The sequence below is a fragment of the Zea mays genome, chromosome 5 (assembly GCF_902167145.1).
Source record: "Zea mays cultivar B73 chromosome 5, Zm-B73-REFERENCE-NAM-5.0, whole genome shotgun sequence".
Lineage (NCBI taxonomy): Eukaryota > Viridiplantae > Streptophyta > Magnoliopsida > Poales > Poaceae > Zea > Zea mays.
The window spans coordinates 215,633,823-215,653,808 of NC_050100.1; the positions used below are offsets into that span (position 1 = coordinate 215,633,823).

General features: G+C 42.7%; 1 protein-coding gene across 1 annotated transcript; it reads left to right on the top strand.

Annotated features, from left to right (window-relative positions):
* Positions 1–814: 814 nt before the first annotated feature.
* Positions 815–4,924, top strand: LOC109945362 (uncharacterized). The gene is made up of 4 exons (XM_035958904.1): positions 815–1,091; positions 1,173–2,409; positions 3,321–3,950; positions 4,053–4,924. The coding sequence occupies exons 1-4, from the start codon at positions 852–854 to the stop codon at positions 4,922–4,924; spliced, it is 2,979 nt and encodes a 992-aa protein (XP_035814797.1). The 5' UTR covers positions 815–851.
* Positions 4,925–19,986: the final 15,062 nt, after the last annotated feature.

Consider the following 19,986-nt stretch of genomic DNA (forward strand, 5'->3'; position numbering starts at 1 on the left):
GATAAGTTCCCCATCCCTCGCATGCGCGGGTTCTTTGGATAAGGACTGCGCTGAAGCTAATTTATTGCTCAGGTTGTTCCGGTCAACTAATCACGCGAATATTTTGGATCGCAGTGCATGCGGCCACCATTTGTAGATAAATAAGCATATTCAGGCATGCATGGATTGGATAGAAAGATCCCAAAGTCATCACGTAACCACAACTCCATTATTTTACGTCTTATCTTCAGCCCCTTTTTTTACTAATTGATCATCGGATTATTATTCTATTATTATTTTTCAATGTATACGTACATGTATCAGCATATAAAAATCCATTGAACAAATCCCCCCCGCCAAGTTGGGTTCGGAGGCGCAGCAATTTCGGATTCAACTTGGTGGAAACCTGAGAATCCACCCTCAAATTACTGAGGCAGTTATAGATGCAATACATTGATCGCAGCCTATATATTTGTTCATCATGGGGTTGATCAAAAGGCATCACGCTAATCAGCCTGGTCTTTTAAACACTTCCTGCCAACGTCCTTTTATTCGTCAACAAGAAGCTAGCGAGAGGTCTTGGGATTTATTTTGTATACTGCATCTGCTATTATTGCAGCACGCAAGCACATGCTAACAAGAAGGCCCTGCTACTCTTTTCTTTTTTTTTTTAGTTTGCAGTTTCGGTGACCAGCTGCCGTAAGCTAGCGAAGAGGTTTGTCAAGTTTCTCTGATTATATCTGCGGATCTCACATATGTAAGTATAAACTAACGATAATCCGAATATTGGCTACATAGTTCTGAATCTTTGGCTATTTCTATTGCTCCTTTTTAGCTTTCTTGCCAAGTTGATAAATTAGAGACTTAACGCCATGCCGCTGAGGGGTCGATCACGCCGCCAAGGTGACTTCCCACAAAATATGAATACTTTCCATGCTCGGCCATCCGTCCCTCGCTCGTATGACCGGAACACCCAAGAAGTAGCAGGCCAGAGAATTAGATCTGGTGATAGGCCTGATCATCATCCAAGCCAGACTATCAGCCCCTCTGCACACCAGCGTCATGATCCTTCCATGAATACCAGACGTGTCATTACCAGTGTACATTCACGGGTAATCTATATATCATATCCTCTTTTTTTTAACATACCATAGAAGAAAACTGTTCTTATGCTGTTGCCTCCCATTTTTCAGAATATGAGCCCCGGCGAGCGCACATTTTATACTTTATTTAGTGGGCCTGCAGAACAAGCACCGCCAGAGGAAGAAGAAGAGATATATCTCTGGCGCAAAGATTTTGATTTCTTTGCAGATGCAAACTCAGTAATGCATCATGCAGGGGACGTCGACGACGCGAAAGCAGAAAATCCTGATGATTTTATGACTTTGGTGGCTAATTGTTTAGGCCTTGGACGAGGTTATCAGCTTGTTACCGAACCAGGACATGAAATTATTGAAAAAGAACGAAAAAATCGGAAACGATGTCGTGTTCCAACTTCGTCGAGGACCCTCTCGACCACCACCCCGGATAATATTCCCTTTGGCATTCAAAAGAACCCACAAGAACCGCCTGTGTCAGATTACGCTGGTCGTGCACACATTCTTCACCCGGTACTGGACTCATCCAAGAGGTCACTCGACATTCCTAGCTCGACCTCCACACTAGCCCAAAAAATGGTCAAGCATCCCTCATCAAGGTGGTTCAACGACTGTCGGCCGCAGCTTCGATTGGATGTGCCTGTATGTCGGAAGATGTTAATATGGGCCCGTATGATGCTGGTGAACCACGAAGACCGAAGTATGCTACAAAAATCTGATATCTATCGCGGTGTACTAGCTTCACTTTATTGTTTTCAAGCTGACCCATCATTGGTAGCTGCCTTCTTGACATATTGGAATGTTGACGGACATACATTGGTTACCAGTCAAGGGGAGATGGGATATCCACTACATACCATCTCTGATGCGATGGGGATCCCTATCTCAGGTCGTCTTTATGAAGAATTTATTCCTCCTTGCTCTGACGTCCATGGTCACTTGGAGACTCTTTATGCTATTTATGCTAGCTTATGCCCATCAGAGCTGCAGCCAGGCCCAGGATTAGTGAGCCTTACCGCTTGGTTAGACCACTTTTTTGATGATAAAGCTGATTCTTTTGGCAGTTCTTTATTGGATGGCTTTGCTGACCCCAAAGATCCGCTACTTCAGAAGCTTCGTTTCCATGTCGCGGTTCAAGGTGACCGTCCTGCAGCCATTCTTGGTGCCGAGACATTATCTTACCGATCTATGTATCCTTCAACGGTTTACCGTGCTGCATTTATAACAGCTTGGCTATGTACTTATTGCATTCCCGTCGAAGCTGGCCAATACATTCGTCCTGAGGTATTTCATATGGCCGTTCAGATATCAGAAGGCGTTCGCAGAGCAATTGGTGTCGCAAGCTTGGCTTTTCTATATAATTGTTTGGATAATATTCATGATAATTAGTGGGACACGGTCCGCGAGCGAGTGTTCCCTTTTTCTTCCGGGTCATTTCATCATGGGCTGGTTCGCCTCTTTTTGGAAGCAAGCTCGGAAATCAGCGACCTTACATTGTCCAGTTAAATTTCCTCCTTTTGTCATAGATTTGACGAAGTTGGAACAACCCATGCCTATAACAGAGGCACATCATATATTTTGGGATTTTGATGGCGATGGTCGGGGACTGCGCTCGCTAGATTTTTTGGGCCGATCCTCGCTGCGATTCCCAGGCGGTCACCGACCGGTATTTATTCGAGATGGTCGTACGAAGAATGAGAAACAACCATTTGCCATATCAGTTTCTGCAATGGAGCTACTTATGAGCAGCCTCTTTGGTGGTATTACTCATAGGCGTGGCAAACGTTCTGACAACCTGGTGTATTGTCCGCATCGCTTCGCACGCATGTTTAACTATGACCAACTCATCCCATATTTTGATTATCGTGCTGCTGATAATGTAACTGATAGTTTGAACTTTCGAAGTTACTCTCCCTCGAGCCGAAAGGAAACACTTCAAATTTGTGTTCGACGGCATCTTTCTTATTATGATCAACCTGAGGGACATGCTCTCGTGGTGCAACCTTCTAATCTTGGAACTAGACGTTCGTATAATTATATTATCTGGTGTAACAATGCTTTTCGGTTTCTTCGAGATCCTTCATTCTTTTGTGATAGGATTTTTATGTCAGCTGCAATCAAAACAACAGTCGCTGCCCCTGCAGGTAATGCTGCACATTTTTTTCTACGTAGGTTGTTTCTGCGTACCTTACTGTTACATGATTCATATATACTTTTTTTTTCATTCATTTTTTTTTTTAACAGAGGGTGACATTGATCAACCTGCTAAAGAAACAGCAGTCATCAAATATTCTCTTCTCCCTGGTGATAGTGAACATGACCGGGAAGATACGACCCCCGCAACTGTGTCCAGACTTGGTCAAGGAAAAAACATTGGCATAATACAAGCTCGTTTGCAAGACAAGGCGTCTGCTCTAACCTCTTCACCCGAATTACCTTTGCCAGTAGACTCAAGCCAATCTACGCACACCAGCAAAGGGTCGCGTGCAAACACTGATCTACTTGATGATACATTATCAGATGGCGGTTTGGCATGTCCTCCGGATGATCCAGATTTTCTGAATGACTTCGTCTTCACTGGAGCGCTGGAGCCCTTTACAGACTTATTCACAGACCTCCCAAATGAGGTCAGGGAGATGCAGGCCTCGCATACTCAGGTTCCAACATCAGGCGACTTAGAACAGACTGATATGGTGCATGTTTCGCAACCGGTTAGTTCGACTGGACTAATGTCAAGCCTCGACCAGGATGTACCCTCGACGCAACCTGGCTCGAACCAAGCTAGTGTGCGTAAGGTCAATACTCCCAAGCGGAAAGCATATGACACCGACAACCTTGCCGCTTCTGATCCTAAAAGCAAGAAAACTAGCAAAGGTAATATACTGCCTTCAGTAACATTATGACACCAGTGTGCACATATTCATGCTTTCTTCTCTGTTTTATATATATATATATATATATATATATTCCTTGCAGACAAACACAGAGATCTTGACTTGGCCGTGGAGTCTGAACAATTATGGAATGAGGTTGAACAAGCCATCAGCTTATTTCGAGCACAGACAAGTGCCACTGATGTCATTGGAGAGAAGCCAAATTATAGCGAATTTGATACTCGGCAGCCTGTGCATATATCTGAGCCTACAGATGTTCCGGCACCACGCTTTATGCAATATGCTCATGGGGATCTTGATCGCTTCCAACGTCGTATACGCGAACGCCCCTTCAACAAAGACATTGTGATCTCGGAGATAGCCGATACTATGAAATGGTGGAAGGAGTGGTTTAACCCAGCTCCGCCAAAAATACAAAGATTAATAGATGGGTTCAATGCTCTACATGAGACTCTCTCTGAAAATCCAGAGCACTCCACTACCAGCATCATTGACAAGAGGAAGCAAGTACGTCAAAAGATTGATGACATAAAAGCTTCTCAAGCCTCTGTTGCTACTGCTTGTTCTTCCATGATTAGTATTACCAAAAGCCTTGAGGCGCAAATTAATTTGCATGAACTAAGTCGGCAACAACATGTATCTCGTGCTGAGGAATTACAAGCCCAAATAAAGAAACTGTCTTCCCAGCTCAAAGAGACTGAGGATGGTTTGCTTTTAGAGACACTTATAAAAGAAGAAACTGCAACTCTTTTGACCCGACACAATGAGCGACTGGCAAAAATCGTGTCTTTCCAATCAGAATTGGAGGCCTCCTCTGTTAAAAGTCAGAGCCAACTTCAGGATGCAGAAAAAACTATTGCCAGCTTCACTGATCAGGACGAGGAAGGACTTACCAACTATGTCCACTCCCTTCTTGACTTTTTTGCGTCCTGCACCTTCAGACCATATGCATGAATATATTTAGTCTCTCTCTCTCATTGTTTAAATAATGTACTGGCCATCAGCCATAGTTTAGTATTCAATACTAGTTAATCAATAAATAGGAGTACTCTGGTACCTTATCTATTATATTTTCTTTCCTAGAATTCTATATGTAATGTATTTACATTTCCCAGGAGTAGTAATAATAATCAAACGGTTCATTTCTGTAATGTTCCTATGATTCACATGATACGTTGCATGTGGCTAATGTGTCTGATCAGCCAAAGTAAAGCACAGACTGCCGCTGCCACAACTCTGTTAAATAATTATAGAATAATTAGAGACCGTACAAGGTGTAGCGTATATCCATGCTATCAACCTTGAGTAGGTCTATATAACTCAATTTCATTGAGGCTAAATATATCAGCATTAACCAACGAAATTTGTTATCACCGACGGATGCGACCACCATGGTGCCAGCCATCTGTTTTGTCATGCTAGAACATACGGTTTCATTGCGACTAAGAAATTTAGTGCCAGCCAATGAACCTAGTTCTTAGTCAGGATAAATGCGACCATATAGCAGCAATGGTGCCAACCATATATCTTGACTTTGTCCACAGATCCACAGTCACCACACTGGTCTGCTTCACTGCTTCTTAAATAATAACTTGTATGTGCTTGTGTCCGAAATACCATGAACATGCAAATAATCGTCCATTTGAGTAAAAATCTTACTACAAAGGGGTAAATATCTCTAGTAAAACACATATGTCAAAATAGACGACAAAAACGTCACTCCTAGATAGAGGACTTATGTGAACATTTCAAAGAATGAAAGGAACAAAGTTTTTTTTTTAAAAAAAAAAATGTTGGCTTTCCTTTAGGTCACCAAGTTATATGATAGCCAGCAACGGTGCCACTAGAGGGTATGTTTAGCATCACTTCTCAAATCTTCAACACGATTTTCACTTGTACTTCAGCTTCCTCGTATTGTCTGCGTATCCAAGGTTAGCACTTCCTCATGACCTCTTGAAGCTAGGCGGACCATCATCAGACCTCCCTTCAGTCATGTGTCCCATGCCATTCACGTCTTTTCAATGGGGAATGTGGGATATAGCTAGTATTTTGGGGGTAAGGTTTGGGAATATGGCCGAGGCGATTGTTTTGCCATCACTTTTGCCGAGGATGGTGGATAGCTACCCTCCGCCTTCAAACTGCTTTACTTGAATTTGCACAACACATGAATTTTTTTTTTAGAGAGACCGCTTCTTTGGCGCCCATTTTTTTTTTAGTGTTGTTTGCAGGTCACTTTTTGTGAATTTGAAGGGTAGCATCCACCTTTGATGACTAAAATCCTCGCTGGCTACATTTTTTTTATTGGCCCTTGTTGATACCTCGTTGGGTGGCATGTGGCTTCACACAAAACTAGACTTTTGTCAAGCTTGGTAGCCCTTTCATGCTCTTTTCGCTATAGTTTCCCTTGAGGCCTAGCATTCCCCTAGTTGGATGAATGTAGATGGCATGATAAACTCACCACTTCCAGAGTCAATCTGAATCTGAGTCTGGCTAGCTCCTTTTGTCACTTATTGGTGCAGACCAGGTACTTATGTTGAGGTCACTTCAGAGCAAAGTTTAATTGGTTGGGACATTCCCTGTCCAGGGTCACATCCTGTAATGACAACCAGTTGCTGGCATACCTGATGAAAGTTGGAGGAAAGCCTTTGATGTAGGACTATGAGTCCAAAAAAAAAACTTTTTAAAAAAAAACAATAATAATAAAATTAAATTAAAAAAAACAGGATAGAAAATTGCATCGATACTTGGTTATGCAAAGTATTTCTTGAGGTATCTCCCATTAACCGGAGGCATGGGACGACAACCTTGATGATCCACCAGTTGATATGCACCACCATCATAAACTTGTTCAATAACAAATGGTCCTTCCCATTTTGGCTCAAACTTTCCTTTCTTCTTATGGGTAATGATAATTGGACGTCGAAGAACAAGCACAAGTTCACCTTTTCTGAATACTCTGTGTTTAACCAGCTTATCATAAGCTCTTACCATGTTTTGGCGATATAGTTCAAGATTTTGAACAGCTTGAAGGCGTCCTTCTTCTAGGGCATCAAGCTCTTGGAATCTGAGTTTGATTTGTTCATCATTACTAATCCCTTCATGAATGGCAATTCGTAGTGAGGGTAGTTGCACTTCAAGGGGTAGGACTGCTTCACTCCCATAAACAAGAGAGTATGGAGTGGCTTGTGTTGGTGTACGCACAGAGACTCGATATGCCCATAAAGCTTCAAATAGACGATCATGCCAATCTCTTCGATTCTTGGTGACTGTCTTCTTTAGTATTTTTCCAAGTGTTTTGTTAAATGCTTCTGCTAGACCATTTGCTTGAGGATAATAACCTGTGGTATAGTTCCACGTTATATTATACTTGGCAATGAATCTTTGTATCTTGTTTGATTTGAAAGCCTTTCCATTATCAGAAGTGATGCGTCGTGGCACTCCGAAACGATATATAATATGCCGCTCTAGAAAGTTAATGACATTATCCGACTTGACTTCCCTCAATGGTATAGCTTCAGCCCACTTAGAGAAGTAATCGGTTGCAGCTAGAATGAAATGGTGCCCCCTAGCAGATGGAGGCTCGATGGCACCGATAACATCAATCCCCCAAGCGTCAAATGGCCATGAAGGAACTGTAGGATGAAGAGGTACTGGCGGCAGATGTTTAAAATTATCATGCACTTGACAACTATGACAAGACTTGGCGATCTTGAGACAGTCTGCCATAATTCCAGGCCAAAAGTAACCTATCAGCCTGATGTTGTGATACATTTTAGCTCCACTTTGGTGTCCACCACACACACCCTTATGCATTTCTTGTAATATCTGATTGGCTTCTTCCCTTGACACACATCGTGAAAGAATTTCTTGACCAAAAGACCGTCGGTACAATACCCCAGCCTTGTAGGTATAAATAGGCAGACGTTGTTGTAAACGACGCCTTTCCACAAGATCTTTTGGGAGAATGCCATGATTAAAATAATCCAAGAATGGTTTACGCCAATCACTTTCATCAACAACCATAACGAGTATATGGTTGACTTCACATTCCTGTGGGACTAATTCTAAGACGGCTGGTAGAAGCCACCTTTCTTCAATTTTTATTTGAGCGGGCTCCCCATCTGGGAGCACTAGCGCAGCTGCAAGTTTAGCTAAAGCATCAGCTGAAGAATTTTTACCTCGCGTAATGTGAGAGATATTAATATTATCAAATTTTTCCATGAGCCCTCGTGTTGCTTTGTAATAAGGCACCAACCCAGGCTTACGTACCTCATAAATATTGTTAACTTGTCGAACAACAAGCTGTGAGTCACCATATGCTAGCAAATGTCGAATGTCCATAGAAAGTGCAAGCAAGAGACCACATATGAGGGCTTCATACTCTGCTTCATTATTCGAGCATTCCTCCTTCATCAGAGAGAAGGAATGATAAATTGTTTCACCTTGTGGTGTCTTGAATACTATCCCTGCACCAGCCCTTCTCCTTTTGAGAACCATCAGGACCAGTCTCTGTACGAGACGCTCCATCAAAATAAAGCTCCCATGGTGACTCTATGTCGATGGTAAAAACATCCTCGTCGGGCAAGTCTATCACCAACGGCGAATCATCTGGCACGGGATGAGCAGCAAGAAAATCAGCTAAGGCTTGACCTTTAATTGCTTTTTGCGGCACATAAGTAATGTCAAATTCCATCATGATTACTGCCCATTTACCAAGGCGTCCCATGAGGGCCGGTTGATTTAGCACATACCTTACAGGGTCTGCTCTTGCCACGAGCTGTATTGGATGTGCCAACATATAGTGTCGCAACTTCTTTAAGGAAAAGACTAGGGCCAAGCACAACTTCTCTATTGGAGAGTAATTGTTCTCAGCTGCCACCAAGGTACGACTCAAGTAGTAACAAGCCACCTCCTTCCCTTCATCGTTATGTTGTGCGAGAAGCGCGCCGATTGAGGCTGGCTGTGTGGCAATATATAAAATAAGTGGGCGACCTTTTACAGGTGCAGCCAATACTGGAGGATTAAGTAAGTACCTCTTTAGACTATCAAGCGCATTTTGGCATTGCTCATCCCAATGGAATGGCACACCTTTCCTCATTAATCTCGTGAATGGTTGAGTACGCCCAGAGAGATTAGATATAAAGCGTCGTATGTACGCCAAATGACCCTGCAAAGATTTGAGGCCACTTAAATTTTTAGGAGGAGGCATTTTCTGTATTGCCTTAATTTTCTTTGGCTCTATTTCAATACCTCGATGATGGACGACGAAACCTAAAAACACACCTGATTTAACAGCAAAGGCGCATTTTAAAGGGTTCATCTTTAACTGATGCTTTCGGAGTCTGTCGAAGACAACACGAAGATCATCCTGATGTCTTTGACATTTTTTTGTCTTCACCACTATGTCATCAATGTAGCATTCTACAGAGTGATGGATAAGATTATCAAGCACAACAGTCATTGCTCGTTGATATGTAGCACCCGCATTCTTCAAGCCAAACGGCATGACTGTGTAATAAAAATTCCCTTTAGGGGTGCGGAATGCAGTATCTATTGCATCATCCTCATTCATTTTGATTTGATTATAGCCAGACGACCCATCCATGAAGGATAGAACACCATATCCTGTTGTAGCATCAACCACCATCTCAGTGATGGGAATAGGAAAGTCATCTTTGGGGCAAGCACGATTCAAGTCACGAAAATCAACACATACTCGTACTTGTCCATTTTTCTTTATTACGGGGACAATGTTTGCAAGCCATCGTGGGTATTGCACTTCTTTGATAAACCCGGCAGTGATCAACTTTTCTACTTCTGCAATGATATTGTCCTGCAGCTCAGGACGAAAGCGACGTGGTTGTTGCTTCACTGGTCGAAACTTAGGATCAATAGAAAGCTTGTGTGTGGCAACTCGAGGGTCAAGCCCGGGCATTTCTTTATATGACCAAGCAAAACAATCACGAAATTCCATAAGGAATTCTCGGTAACTTTCTCGCTCCTCAGGTGTAAGGCTTGCGCTTACAAACGTGGGACGTGGATCATCCTCAGCCCCTAAGTTGATCTCAACTAATTCATCAATAGTGAGTTGAACCCCATCTTCTAATTGTTGAGGGGCAGGGGCAGCATCGACGACTTTTCCCTGTTCTCCTATAGTGAGAACTTCTTCAACTCGTGATAAGACATACTGCTCATTTCCCATTCCTTGACAAGCATTTGCTATTGTGTGAATTGATCGGGACCAGTATGGCATTTTATAAGCCTTATCTTGTTCTTCATAAGAGGAAGCACCCTCGAAGGTCATATGACATGTCACTCGTCGTGGGTCATTGACTTCATCCTCTTCATTTTCACTTGAGTCATCATGACTATAACCCAGGCCATACTTTGATTGAGTTATGTTTCTCCCCCTTTTATTCCTTTTTCTAATTAATCTTTCTGCCTCATCCCACCATTCTTCACAAATGGCAGGCGGTGATGGAAGCCTAAAATTGCGTTGAAGTTTAATCCCAGATTTTTCTAACAAATGAGCCAACCTTGGATCGGCTCTAATAGTACTTAGTGCCTTGTCAGCATGACTGTTAAATGTAGGTAACCTAATGATAGAATCATAAGGTAATACTTGTGGAGCTTTATAGAAAATGGTGGGATAAGCATAACTCTTTGGTTCTTGAATAACCCACACTTCTAGCGGCGTCGCTATAGATGTATACATGGATGGAGGTTGTTTGATCTTAGCCTCTACTGATTTCTCAAATTCTTCCACTCTCCTTCGAACACTTCCTTTAGGCAGGGTTGTGCTTTTTTGTTCTAAATTCTTTGATTGTAATATAATTGGAGGTGGAAGATCAGCCTCTTGTGCAGGAAGCTTAGGACCTCCTTGAGCACCTGTAATGTTTGGAGACATCATATCATTAGGCGGAGATGACACTAAGATAAGCATCCCAGAATTTTCTTTGGGTTCTGTAGGAACAGACCTCAACAGAAGGGGAGTAGAAGGAGGCGGTTCTGCTCCTCCTAATGAAAATGGCATTGAAGTAGAGGCAGGAGAGGGTGCCAATACTCTAAAGCCACTTGATGAAGCAGATTTGCTAGCAACGGCGGCTGACGGTGTTCCACGTCGCCTTTGTTGTTCTTTGCCCTTACTACTCCGCCTGGCAGAATGGTGGGATAGAAACGCTCTTAACTCTGATGATGAAGTAGAGCCAGGAGTGATGATAACGTCAGCGGGAGGTGTCACACGTCCTTGCTGGTCATATGATTCTCCGCTTGAAAAATAATACTTCGCATCGGCATGATGCGACTCATGAATAGTGTAAGGCATTGGATTAGCCGCTATTCGATGTTGCTCTCCTTTATTATCCAAGAACTTTAAACACTGATGTAAAGTTGAGGGGACTACATGGTACTTATGTATCCAAGGTCTACCCAAGAGGGCTGAATATGATGTATTTGAATCAATGACGAAGAACCGTGCCTTGAAGCTAAATGAGGACATTTGCACCTTCACAGTGATGGAGCCGAGGGCAGAAGTCCCTTGATTGTTGAATCCACAAATCACCACTTCAGTGGGGTCAAGGTCATCCAAAGTGTATCCAGCCCGGGTTAGGCTACGGACCGGCAAGATATTTACTGCAGAGCCAGGGTCAATAAGTACACGCCGCAGATGCGCTGAAGCAATGTTTCCTTCTATGTATAGCGGGCGATTGTGATCATCGTATTCTAGTACTTTATCATCTTCAGAAAATGTAAGTTGGTTGGCTCCTATCGAGTTACATAACAAGTTGTGCTTTGCCATGTCTATTTCATAAACTTCTGGCTTTTGCAATGCCTCAACAAGTGCTTGGCGAAGTTCAGGAACCAATAAGAGGGCATCATACACACTTAACAGTGCTGGTATACGCTTGAGGTGTGCAACCACATTATAATCAACCTTGAGTGCAGCATCTCCATCATTCATTGGTGCATTCCTTGTATCAACTTGCGGTAAATTTTCCTTCAGGCAAACATCTTTTTCTTTAGACTTCTTGCGTAGATTTTGGAGTTCTGGCAAGGCTTTGCCACTTCGTAGATTCATGTCTACTTCTAGTTTATTAGCACTTGTTGAAGAAGCCTCAACTTGAAATATCTCTTGTTCACGAATGGTTAACCCTTCATCAGAGCTACTACCTGTGTTGTCGCTATGTTGGAGGATCACGTTGCACTCTTCTCTCGTATGTTCTCTTTCTTGCACTGTGGAGTGGGATACCTGCCCCCAGCTTTTGGGCATGAATTGTGCTAGAGTTGGTGACCTTCGGGCAAGTCGCGGGAATTGCTCATCCCCCTCAGACAGTGGCACAAACCTTTGTGGTAGACGACGCTGACTTGGGTCATGCTGCCTATGTGACACGACATGCTTACAGTAAGGTGGAACTAATCTTGCTTCATGATGTTGATACCCTTTTAATGGAGGTATATGATGCTTCATGACATGCCATTGGTTAGTGTCAACCTTTGGAATGTCTTGAGTAAGTTGCATGCTAGCAAACTCATGTTCTAGTTGTGTCAACGGAACCCAATCTTCCTTTTCCACAGAACTCTTTGGTGTTGATCTAATGCTCACCATGTTAGTGGCATGATAATCTGGATTTACAGCATCAGGTTGGAGTCCCAACCTCTTCTCGTCAATTGCTCGTTGGAGCCACTCTTTAAAAGCCACACAATCCTCAATAATGTGTCCAACATAACGATGGTATGGACAATAGAGAGGGTTGTTTGTCATCCTGACTTGATCAGGTCTCTTAGGATCTGGCAATTTAATGTGATCATGTTCCAACACCTGATTGAAGAAACCTTTAATCATTGACCGCTTGAACACATATTGCTTCTTGAGTAATTCTTACATTGAAGGACGCTGTCGGCTTCCTGGAGCTTCATTTCTAGTGCCTAAAATAGGTACATTGCCTTGCGGCATTGATGAACCAACCCTTGTTGTATTTGTCTCAGCCATTTTCAGTTTATTATTATTATTGTTAGGCTTCATTATAGCATTGAACCTCTTTGTGTTGTCTGAGAGGCCGGCATTCTTATAAAGCTCCATAATTTGAGGAGACTTCTCAAACTCCAGCTTTGTTGCGGCCACTGCCGAACTGAGGGAGCTGAAATCTCTAGGTTCGCGTCGAGACACCTCGAGCGACCAATGTTGTTGCATGCCATGTATGCACATACTAACAGCCTCTTGAGGGTGCATTTCTCTTGCAAGGCGAACATAGCTATTGCGGAAACGAAGTATGTAGTCGTCAATTTTCTCATCTCGCTTTTGCTTGACTTGAAGCAGCTCGACGATGGAGAAGTCCTTCTTCATGGACACAAAATGGGATTTAAACAATTCTTTCATGGTTTTCCAGTCGGGTATGGAGCCAACCGGCAAGCGACTATACCAATGGAAGGCTGGCCCAGTCAACGAACCAGAGAACTGTCGTAATAGAAGAGATGGAGTGCGGGATGTGTCTCCACACATGGCTTCAAAGTACGCCAAATGCTCTCTTGCATCACCAGTGCCATCAAATAGACAAAACTTTGGTGGGTGCCACCCTGATGGGAAGGGCACTAAATCATGCCATGCTTCATATGGCTTTTCAAGCTCACTTTCAGAAACTTGAGGGCTTTGCTCGATTGATATTTGCTTCATCCTCTTATCAACCAAGTCATTAATGATATCATGATAATCCTTCAATGTGTGTAATGGTGGTGGTGCTTGTTGCTTTTGGAACATGAATTGTTCATGACCTTTTCCTGCTTCACGCCAATCCTCATCCTCTTCTTGATCTTCCATTTGCGGGTCAATAACTTTATTGGACACATCACCCGCGACATTCTTGAAAAGCTCAACTAGCTGACCTACTTGTGCCGTCAGAGCATCAATTTGTTTTTGCTGAGTGAACAACATCTGCTCCATATCATTCTTTGCCCCTGAAACACCAGCGCCGGAGTCTTTTTCTTTATCTTTATCTCCAGCAATGATTACATTAGCTGGTGCATCATATAGATTGCCTTCTTCATTGTCATCATTCGATACTATAGAATGTGCGAGTTCAGAATAGTGAGGGGAACCAGGACGTTCTTCCAGTGATGTGCTAGAATCTCCATCTGATTCCTCTTCTTCAACATTTTCATTATTAACATGTGGTGAGGTACATGCTATTTTCTGTGATGCAATCATCTTAAGACGAGTGCTAACACCCTCTCTTTGCGCGATAATCTCCAATGAGGGGTTATCTTGTGGCAGACGTGACTCCACATTTATGTAATGATGTGGTGATAGCCCACCTCGTGATCTCCCACTAGCTGTTCGATTTTTTGATGTAACAGGGAGACATGGTGCTGTTGAAGACTTCATATCACTCTCATCATCTTGATCATTAGACCCACTGAACCACTTACGGACCTTTCCTAGATTAGGAAGAAGTCTCCTCTTGGAATAGCTTGCTTTAGGGTTGGGAACTATTTCCTCGTCCGAAGGATAAGAAAACTCATGTGTTACTTGTGGTGGTGCCCATTTGGGGTCATCACTTTGTTCTGAGAGTGCCGAAAGAGTGCCACATAGAGCAACATCATTGTCAACACCCTTCATATTATCAGCATCCTTCATATAATGGTCACCATCTTCAGTATTTTGCAATATCTCTTTACCCTTTCGCTCAAGGTCTTGTAATGATGTCACCTGTTGTGCCTTTGTTTGCTCAATCTCCTTTAGAGGAGTTAAAACTTCTGATTTTTCCTTTATAGAATTTTTAGTATCGACCTCCATTACGGCTGCCTCGGGTTTAAGAAAACCAACCCCCTGCTCGGGTGTGATTGTTTGCGTATTCTCTTGTAATTTCTTAGGCTTGGGTACCAGGCGTTCCACTAGATACCTATACCTTTCATTCTGCTTCAAGGCAGGGGAGAGACGCAACATAATTTTATCATAGAACGGGTGGACTTTACCTTCTGGTCGCACTTTCACTCGTACATTGTTGAGCACCAATTCTTGAAGCTCTTGGTACAACACACGTCGATTATTTCGACGATTTTCACGCTTGCGTTTGTTTACTGATGGAACATATGCAGTGATAGGTTGGATTGATGGTGTTGGTAGCAATGACCTATTCTGTTGAGAGCTTGATGTAGTTGCAATCTGAGTGGGTGCACTTGTAGGTCGTTGAGGCGGCGGCATTGGGCCCTCTTGTCCTCGTGAAGCAAATGTAATTGCGGGTTCACCCTGATGCTGTTCCCGCCTTGGCGACACAGGTCGCCATTCTTGACGTGCTTGCTTGTAGACATGTGACGACGATGATGCATGCCTAGTCTTGAAGTATTGATGAGAACCTCTTCTTGGAGCCAAAGTTCTTTGATCATATTGAGGACGATAACTCGGGATATGTTGCCTCATATTAGTTTGGCGAGATGACTCCGGCTCTTCATGATAGCGATCCCGAGTTCGGTGCATAGACCCGCCCCCGGTTCGTGTGTAATTCTCATAAGGACGGCTAGGCCTGCCCCCGGCATGTATATAATGTTCATTTTCATGAGAATGAATAGGTCTGCTCCTCGCATGTTCATTCACGTGAGAACAACTAGGCCTGCCCCCAGCATGTGTGCCTTCCTCATGCCCTTGTAATTGTTGCTGAAGCTGCATCATCTGAGCTTGCAACTGTTGGAACTGGCGTTGAAGATCATCAGAATGAGGTGTTGGAACCTCGTTAGGCAGTGTTGCAAACCTATTTTTGGTATTGTCATTTGTCGTAATGTGATTGACCGAGACTAGCATTGTAGATTGTAGAAGTGGTAGTGGTTTGCAACCAGGAAAATGAGCCGGACGATTCATGGTGCGTGTCCAGAACTCATTCATGATTGCATCTCTAATGAGTTGCTTCAGCTCATGAGGACGTTCTGCCTTTACAGACAATACGTAGGGTGTCTCCACAGGATCTAAATAAACAGAGCCATGTGGTTCCTCTTCGCTTCTCGTGTCCTGAATGACACGATTCGTTAGGGCTGCACACAACCCCTTAACTTGTCTTCTCTTCCTTCTGTAGTTGCGTGCAGTATTAGCGTTGCCACTAGACCGAGCTTTGTGCATGGATATGGAAAGCTTGTAGGTCACGTTGTGAAGGTCGTTAAAAACCTGCTCAAACTGCTTGGCATGAAGCCTTTCATTGCTCTTGAGAAGATCACGAGCTTTAGTGATTGCCTCACATCTCTGTTTCTTCGCCTTCATGGATGCATGCTTTCCAGTGTCAGGCTTGACTGGATCTTTAGTGATGTGGTAGTACGTCTTGCCCTCGTACTTGATCACCGCGACTGGTGGATTTGTCCCGAACTGAAACAATTGTGTTGTTGCACCAAACTTGGTGGCTTCTTGAGCGGAGATGGTGGGAAAAGTCTCTCCTGCAAGCGGGACTCCTTTAGTTAGTACGCCATTCAAACAGCTTTATGTGTATTCAAACATGCTTTAGACAAGCTCATTTCACTGTGTCTATTAAATCATGTGACTCAGGTGCAGAGTCTATCATGCAAGCTGCTAGTACATGTTACCATGTGCATGCAACATAAATATTTGTTTTCGCTGAACTCTTAAAGTTCTTGTGACAAGCATCAGTCATTGCTATTGAACAGCTAAGCTTAGAAGAGAAATTGTATGACGACCACTGTAGCGCAGCAAAGATGGGAGGAGAATCAGGTCCCACCGGGCGTGCCATTTTGTTTGTGAGAACAAAAGAAATAATAAAAAAAAATCGAGCGAATTAGGACAAGTGTTGCAATCATGAACCATATATTTCATTAATCATCGGATTTTTACAAAGTACATAGTTCGCCTGAACTTGTCTTCCGCTGTCTTCTACGTCATTGCTTGGACAAGCTTTTGACTTGGAGAAATGTGTAGTTCGCTGATTCCCGGGACCTTACACGAGAGGCTCGCCCGGTTAATTACATCTACATAGTACAATATGTAGAACACCTCCGATTAAGCTGCACATAGTGGTCGTCGTATCTCAGGATGAGTGCACGGTGAATGATGTGAGTGCCTTTTAAAATTGCCAAAACTTAATCATGACTACGCCATTGTCACGTTGATTGGTAAACGGGATGTTGTTGATGAAGGGGATGACTTTCGCCTCGTCGGTGCCCAGTCGTATGTCCGCCAGTTTTCATCAGCATGAACGTAGTATTGCCTTCGCCTCGTCGGTACCCAGCAACAATGTGTTTGATCTCGTTTACACAAGACGTGTCGTTGGACTAATAGTGATAAATTTTGTCAATAATTTGGCTATCACTTTATCAAGCCGTGAGTTCGCCCTTCGAGGTAGCGAGAAAAGAGTTCACCCCTTTGTGTGAAAATTAATATGGCATGACTATCGGATTTTTCCTAGATTAATCCGGAATAACCATTGTACCAGTGGACCAATCTGGCGCATAAGCGCAACATCAGATTATCAAATTAAATTGATCCGGCATGACCATCGGATTATCAGTTTTAATCCGGAATAACCATCGGCGTAGTAGACCATTTTGGAGTGCGAGTGCATCATCAGATTATCAAATTAAATTGATACAGTATGACCATCGGATTATCAGTTTAATCCGAAATAACCATCGGATTAGTAAATCAATCTAGAACACAAGCACGACATCAATTTATCAATTTAAATTGATTCGACCTGAGCATCAGATTTTTAGAGGCTTCAATATCTGGAATGAATCGACAGATCTTTTTGGACGCGTTTTAAAACGCTAATCATAGGGTGCTTCGACATACACAAGTCTTGTGCGCACTTTGACATAACAAGCGCAGACAATAAAATATTAAATATTGATCTCACCCATAGATATTGTAAACGCCATATGATTGTAGGCTGATCTGGCGACGATCTGCGTTGCTGTTGGTGTTTCACTACTGTGCTGGTGCTATGATATGCGACGAGGGCTGCTTGTTTCTGTGGTGGCTGCAAAATTTCTTGATCTGCGAGTGGCTGGTCTTGATCTGCTAGCAACTGGTGGCTGGAGGTTGCTTTTTTGATCTACTTTTTCTTTTGCGTGCTGCTTTCTCTGGCCTCTCTCTCCCTTTCTTTCTTTGACCGATCTGCTCTCTCTCTGTTTTTTTTTTCTTTACAGATTCCTTTGCCGAGGCTGCTTCTTCTCTCGCTCTGGTGCTGCCACGGCTGGGCTGGCTTCACCCCTTTCTTTCTTTCTTTTTCCCTCTGCGCGTCCTTTCTTCTGGTCGATCTCTCTCTACTTGCTTCCTGGCGGCGTCAGTCGCAGCTGCCTGGTTGATGCCCTTCTCCCCTCGCTTCTCTCTGGTACCTGCTTCTTTATAGGCAGCTGGCAAATGGATCAGTACTCGTGAGCGCGTTCAGAAATTCACGTAAGGATAAGTTCCCCATCCCTCGCATGCGCGGGTTCTTTGGATAAGGACTGCGCTGAAGCTAATTTATTGCTCAGGTTGTTCCGGTCAACTAATCACGCGAATATTTTGGATCGCAGTGCATGCGGCCACCATTTGTAGATAAATAAGCATATTCAGGCATGCATGGATTGGATAGAAAGATCCCAAAGTCATCACGTAACCACAACTCCATTATTTTACGTCTTATCTTCAGCCCTTTTTTTTTACTAATTGATCATCGGATTATTATTCTATTATTATTTTTCAATGTATACGTACATGTATCAGCATATAAAAATCCATTGAACAGGTGCACACCGGACAGCACTGTCCTGTGCGCCACCAGGCGCTGGCTGACAGCCCGCATCTTGGATTCCTTTGCTGATTTCCTCGGGCTTCTTTTGTACTTGAGTATTGGACTCCTATGCATCTTTTTATGTCTTCTTTTGAGGTGTTGCATCCTCATTGTCTTGGTCCAATTCTCTTCGTATCCTGTGAACTATAATTATAAACACTAGCAAACATATTAGTCCACATATTGTGTTAATCATCAAACACCAAAACTCAATTAGCCAAAAGGCCTGGGGTCCATTTTCCTTACAGTTTAGCTTAGTAGCGGTCGGCTGTTCAATTTGAGAAAGGCCCATCTCCTGATTGTCTCAAATCAAGCAATGGAAGTTATTGTATTTGCATTCAGTCTGTAAATTTAAGCAAGTTTCTGTAAATAAATATCTTGAACCTAATCTAAGCGTTCAGGAAAATCAATTGGTACTTCAACAAAAGATCATGCACCTTGCGAACAGCGAAACATGTGTTATTGTTTACAACGAAAAAGGTGTAATAAGGGCCCAAATGATGAGCACTCCTACAACTGAACCATATCCTTCATGATTCCTTTGGCCTATATCTGTCTCCTTTTATTGCTACTATATTGTAGGCTAAAAAAGAAACCTATGAAGGTGTTGAGAAGAATGAGTTAAATAAAGTGGAATCATACCATATTTTGCTCTTTTTGTTGTTGCCTGTTAACACATCTGAAATTCTGAACTAACATGGAACATTGAGGTCGATAAAATATATGATGTTTATTTTTATATAATCTTTGTGTACTAACATTTTGTCGTAAAAAATAGATTAATGTACAAGATGTCGACATATTTGCTTATGATTAAACATTCTATATTTACTCTTTAGAAATAATTTGTACGATATTAATAATGTTTGTTCGACATCAGTGTAATATATTTGGGTTGACGTATTTATAATAATATTGCGTATTTATATCATGATCACTGTACTCACGTCGCCCGTCGCTAGGGTCCTTAGTCGTTGAAGGCTCGTCAATTTGCGTTCCGTGGTATCGCACGGGCACATAGCTAGTATTGTATATATATATATATAAACTGGTTTATTAAAAATAAAAAAATAACCGTGCCGAGCTGGACTAACACGTGCCGAGACGACGACTTAAGCACGACTCACGTCATTATTAAATAAGCCGGGCCTCGTGCTGGTCCATTGGACATGGTCTATTTAATCATCTATTGTTAAAATGAACTATATGCTAGTATAGATATATAAAATTCGAGATATAAAATTAAAATTTCAT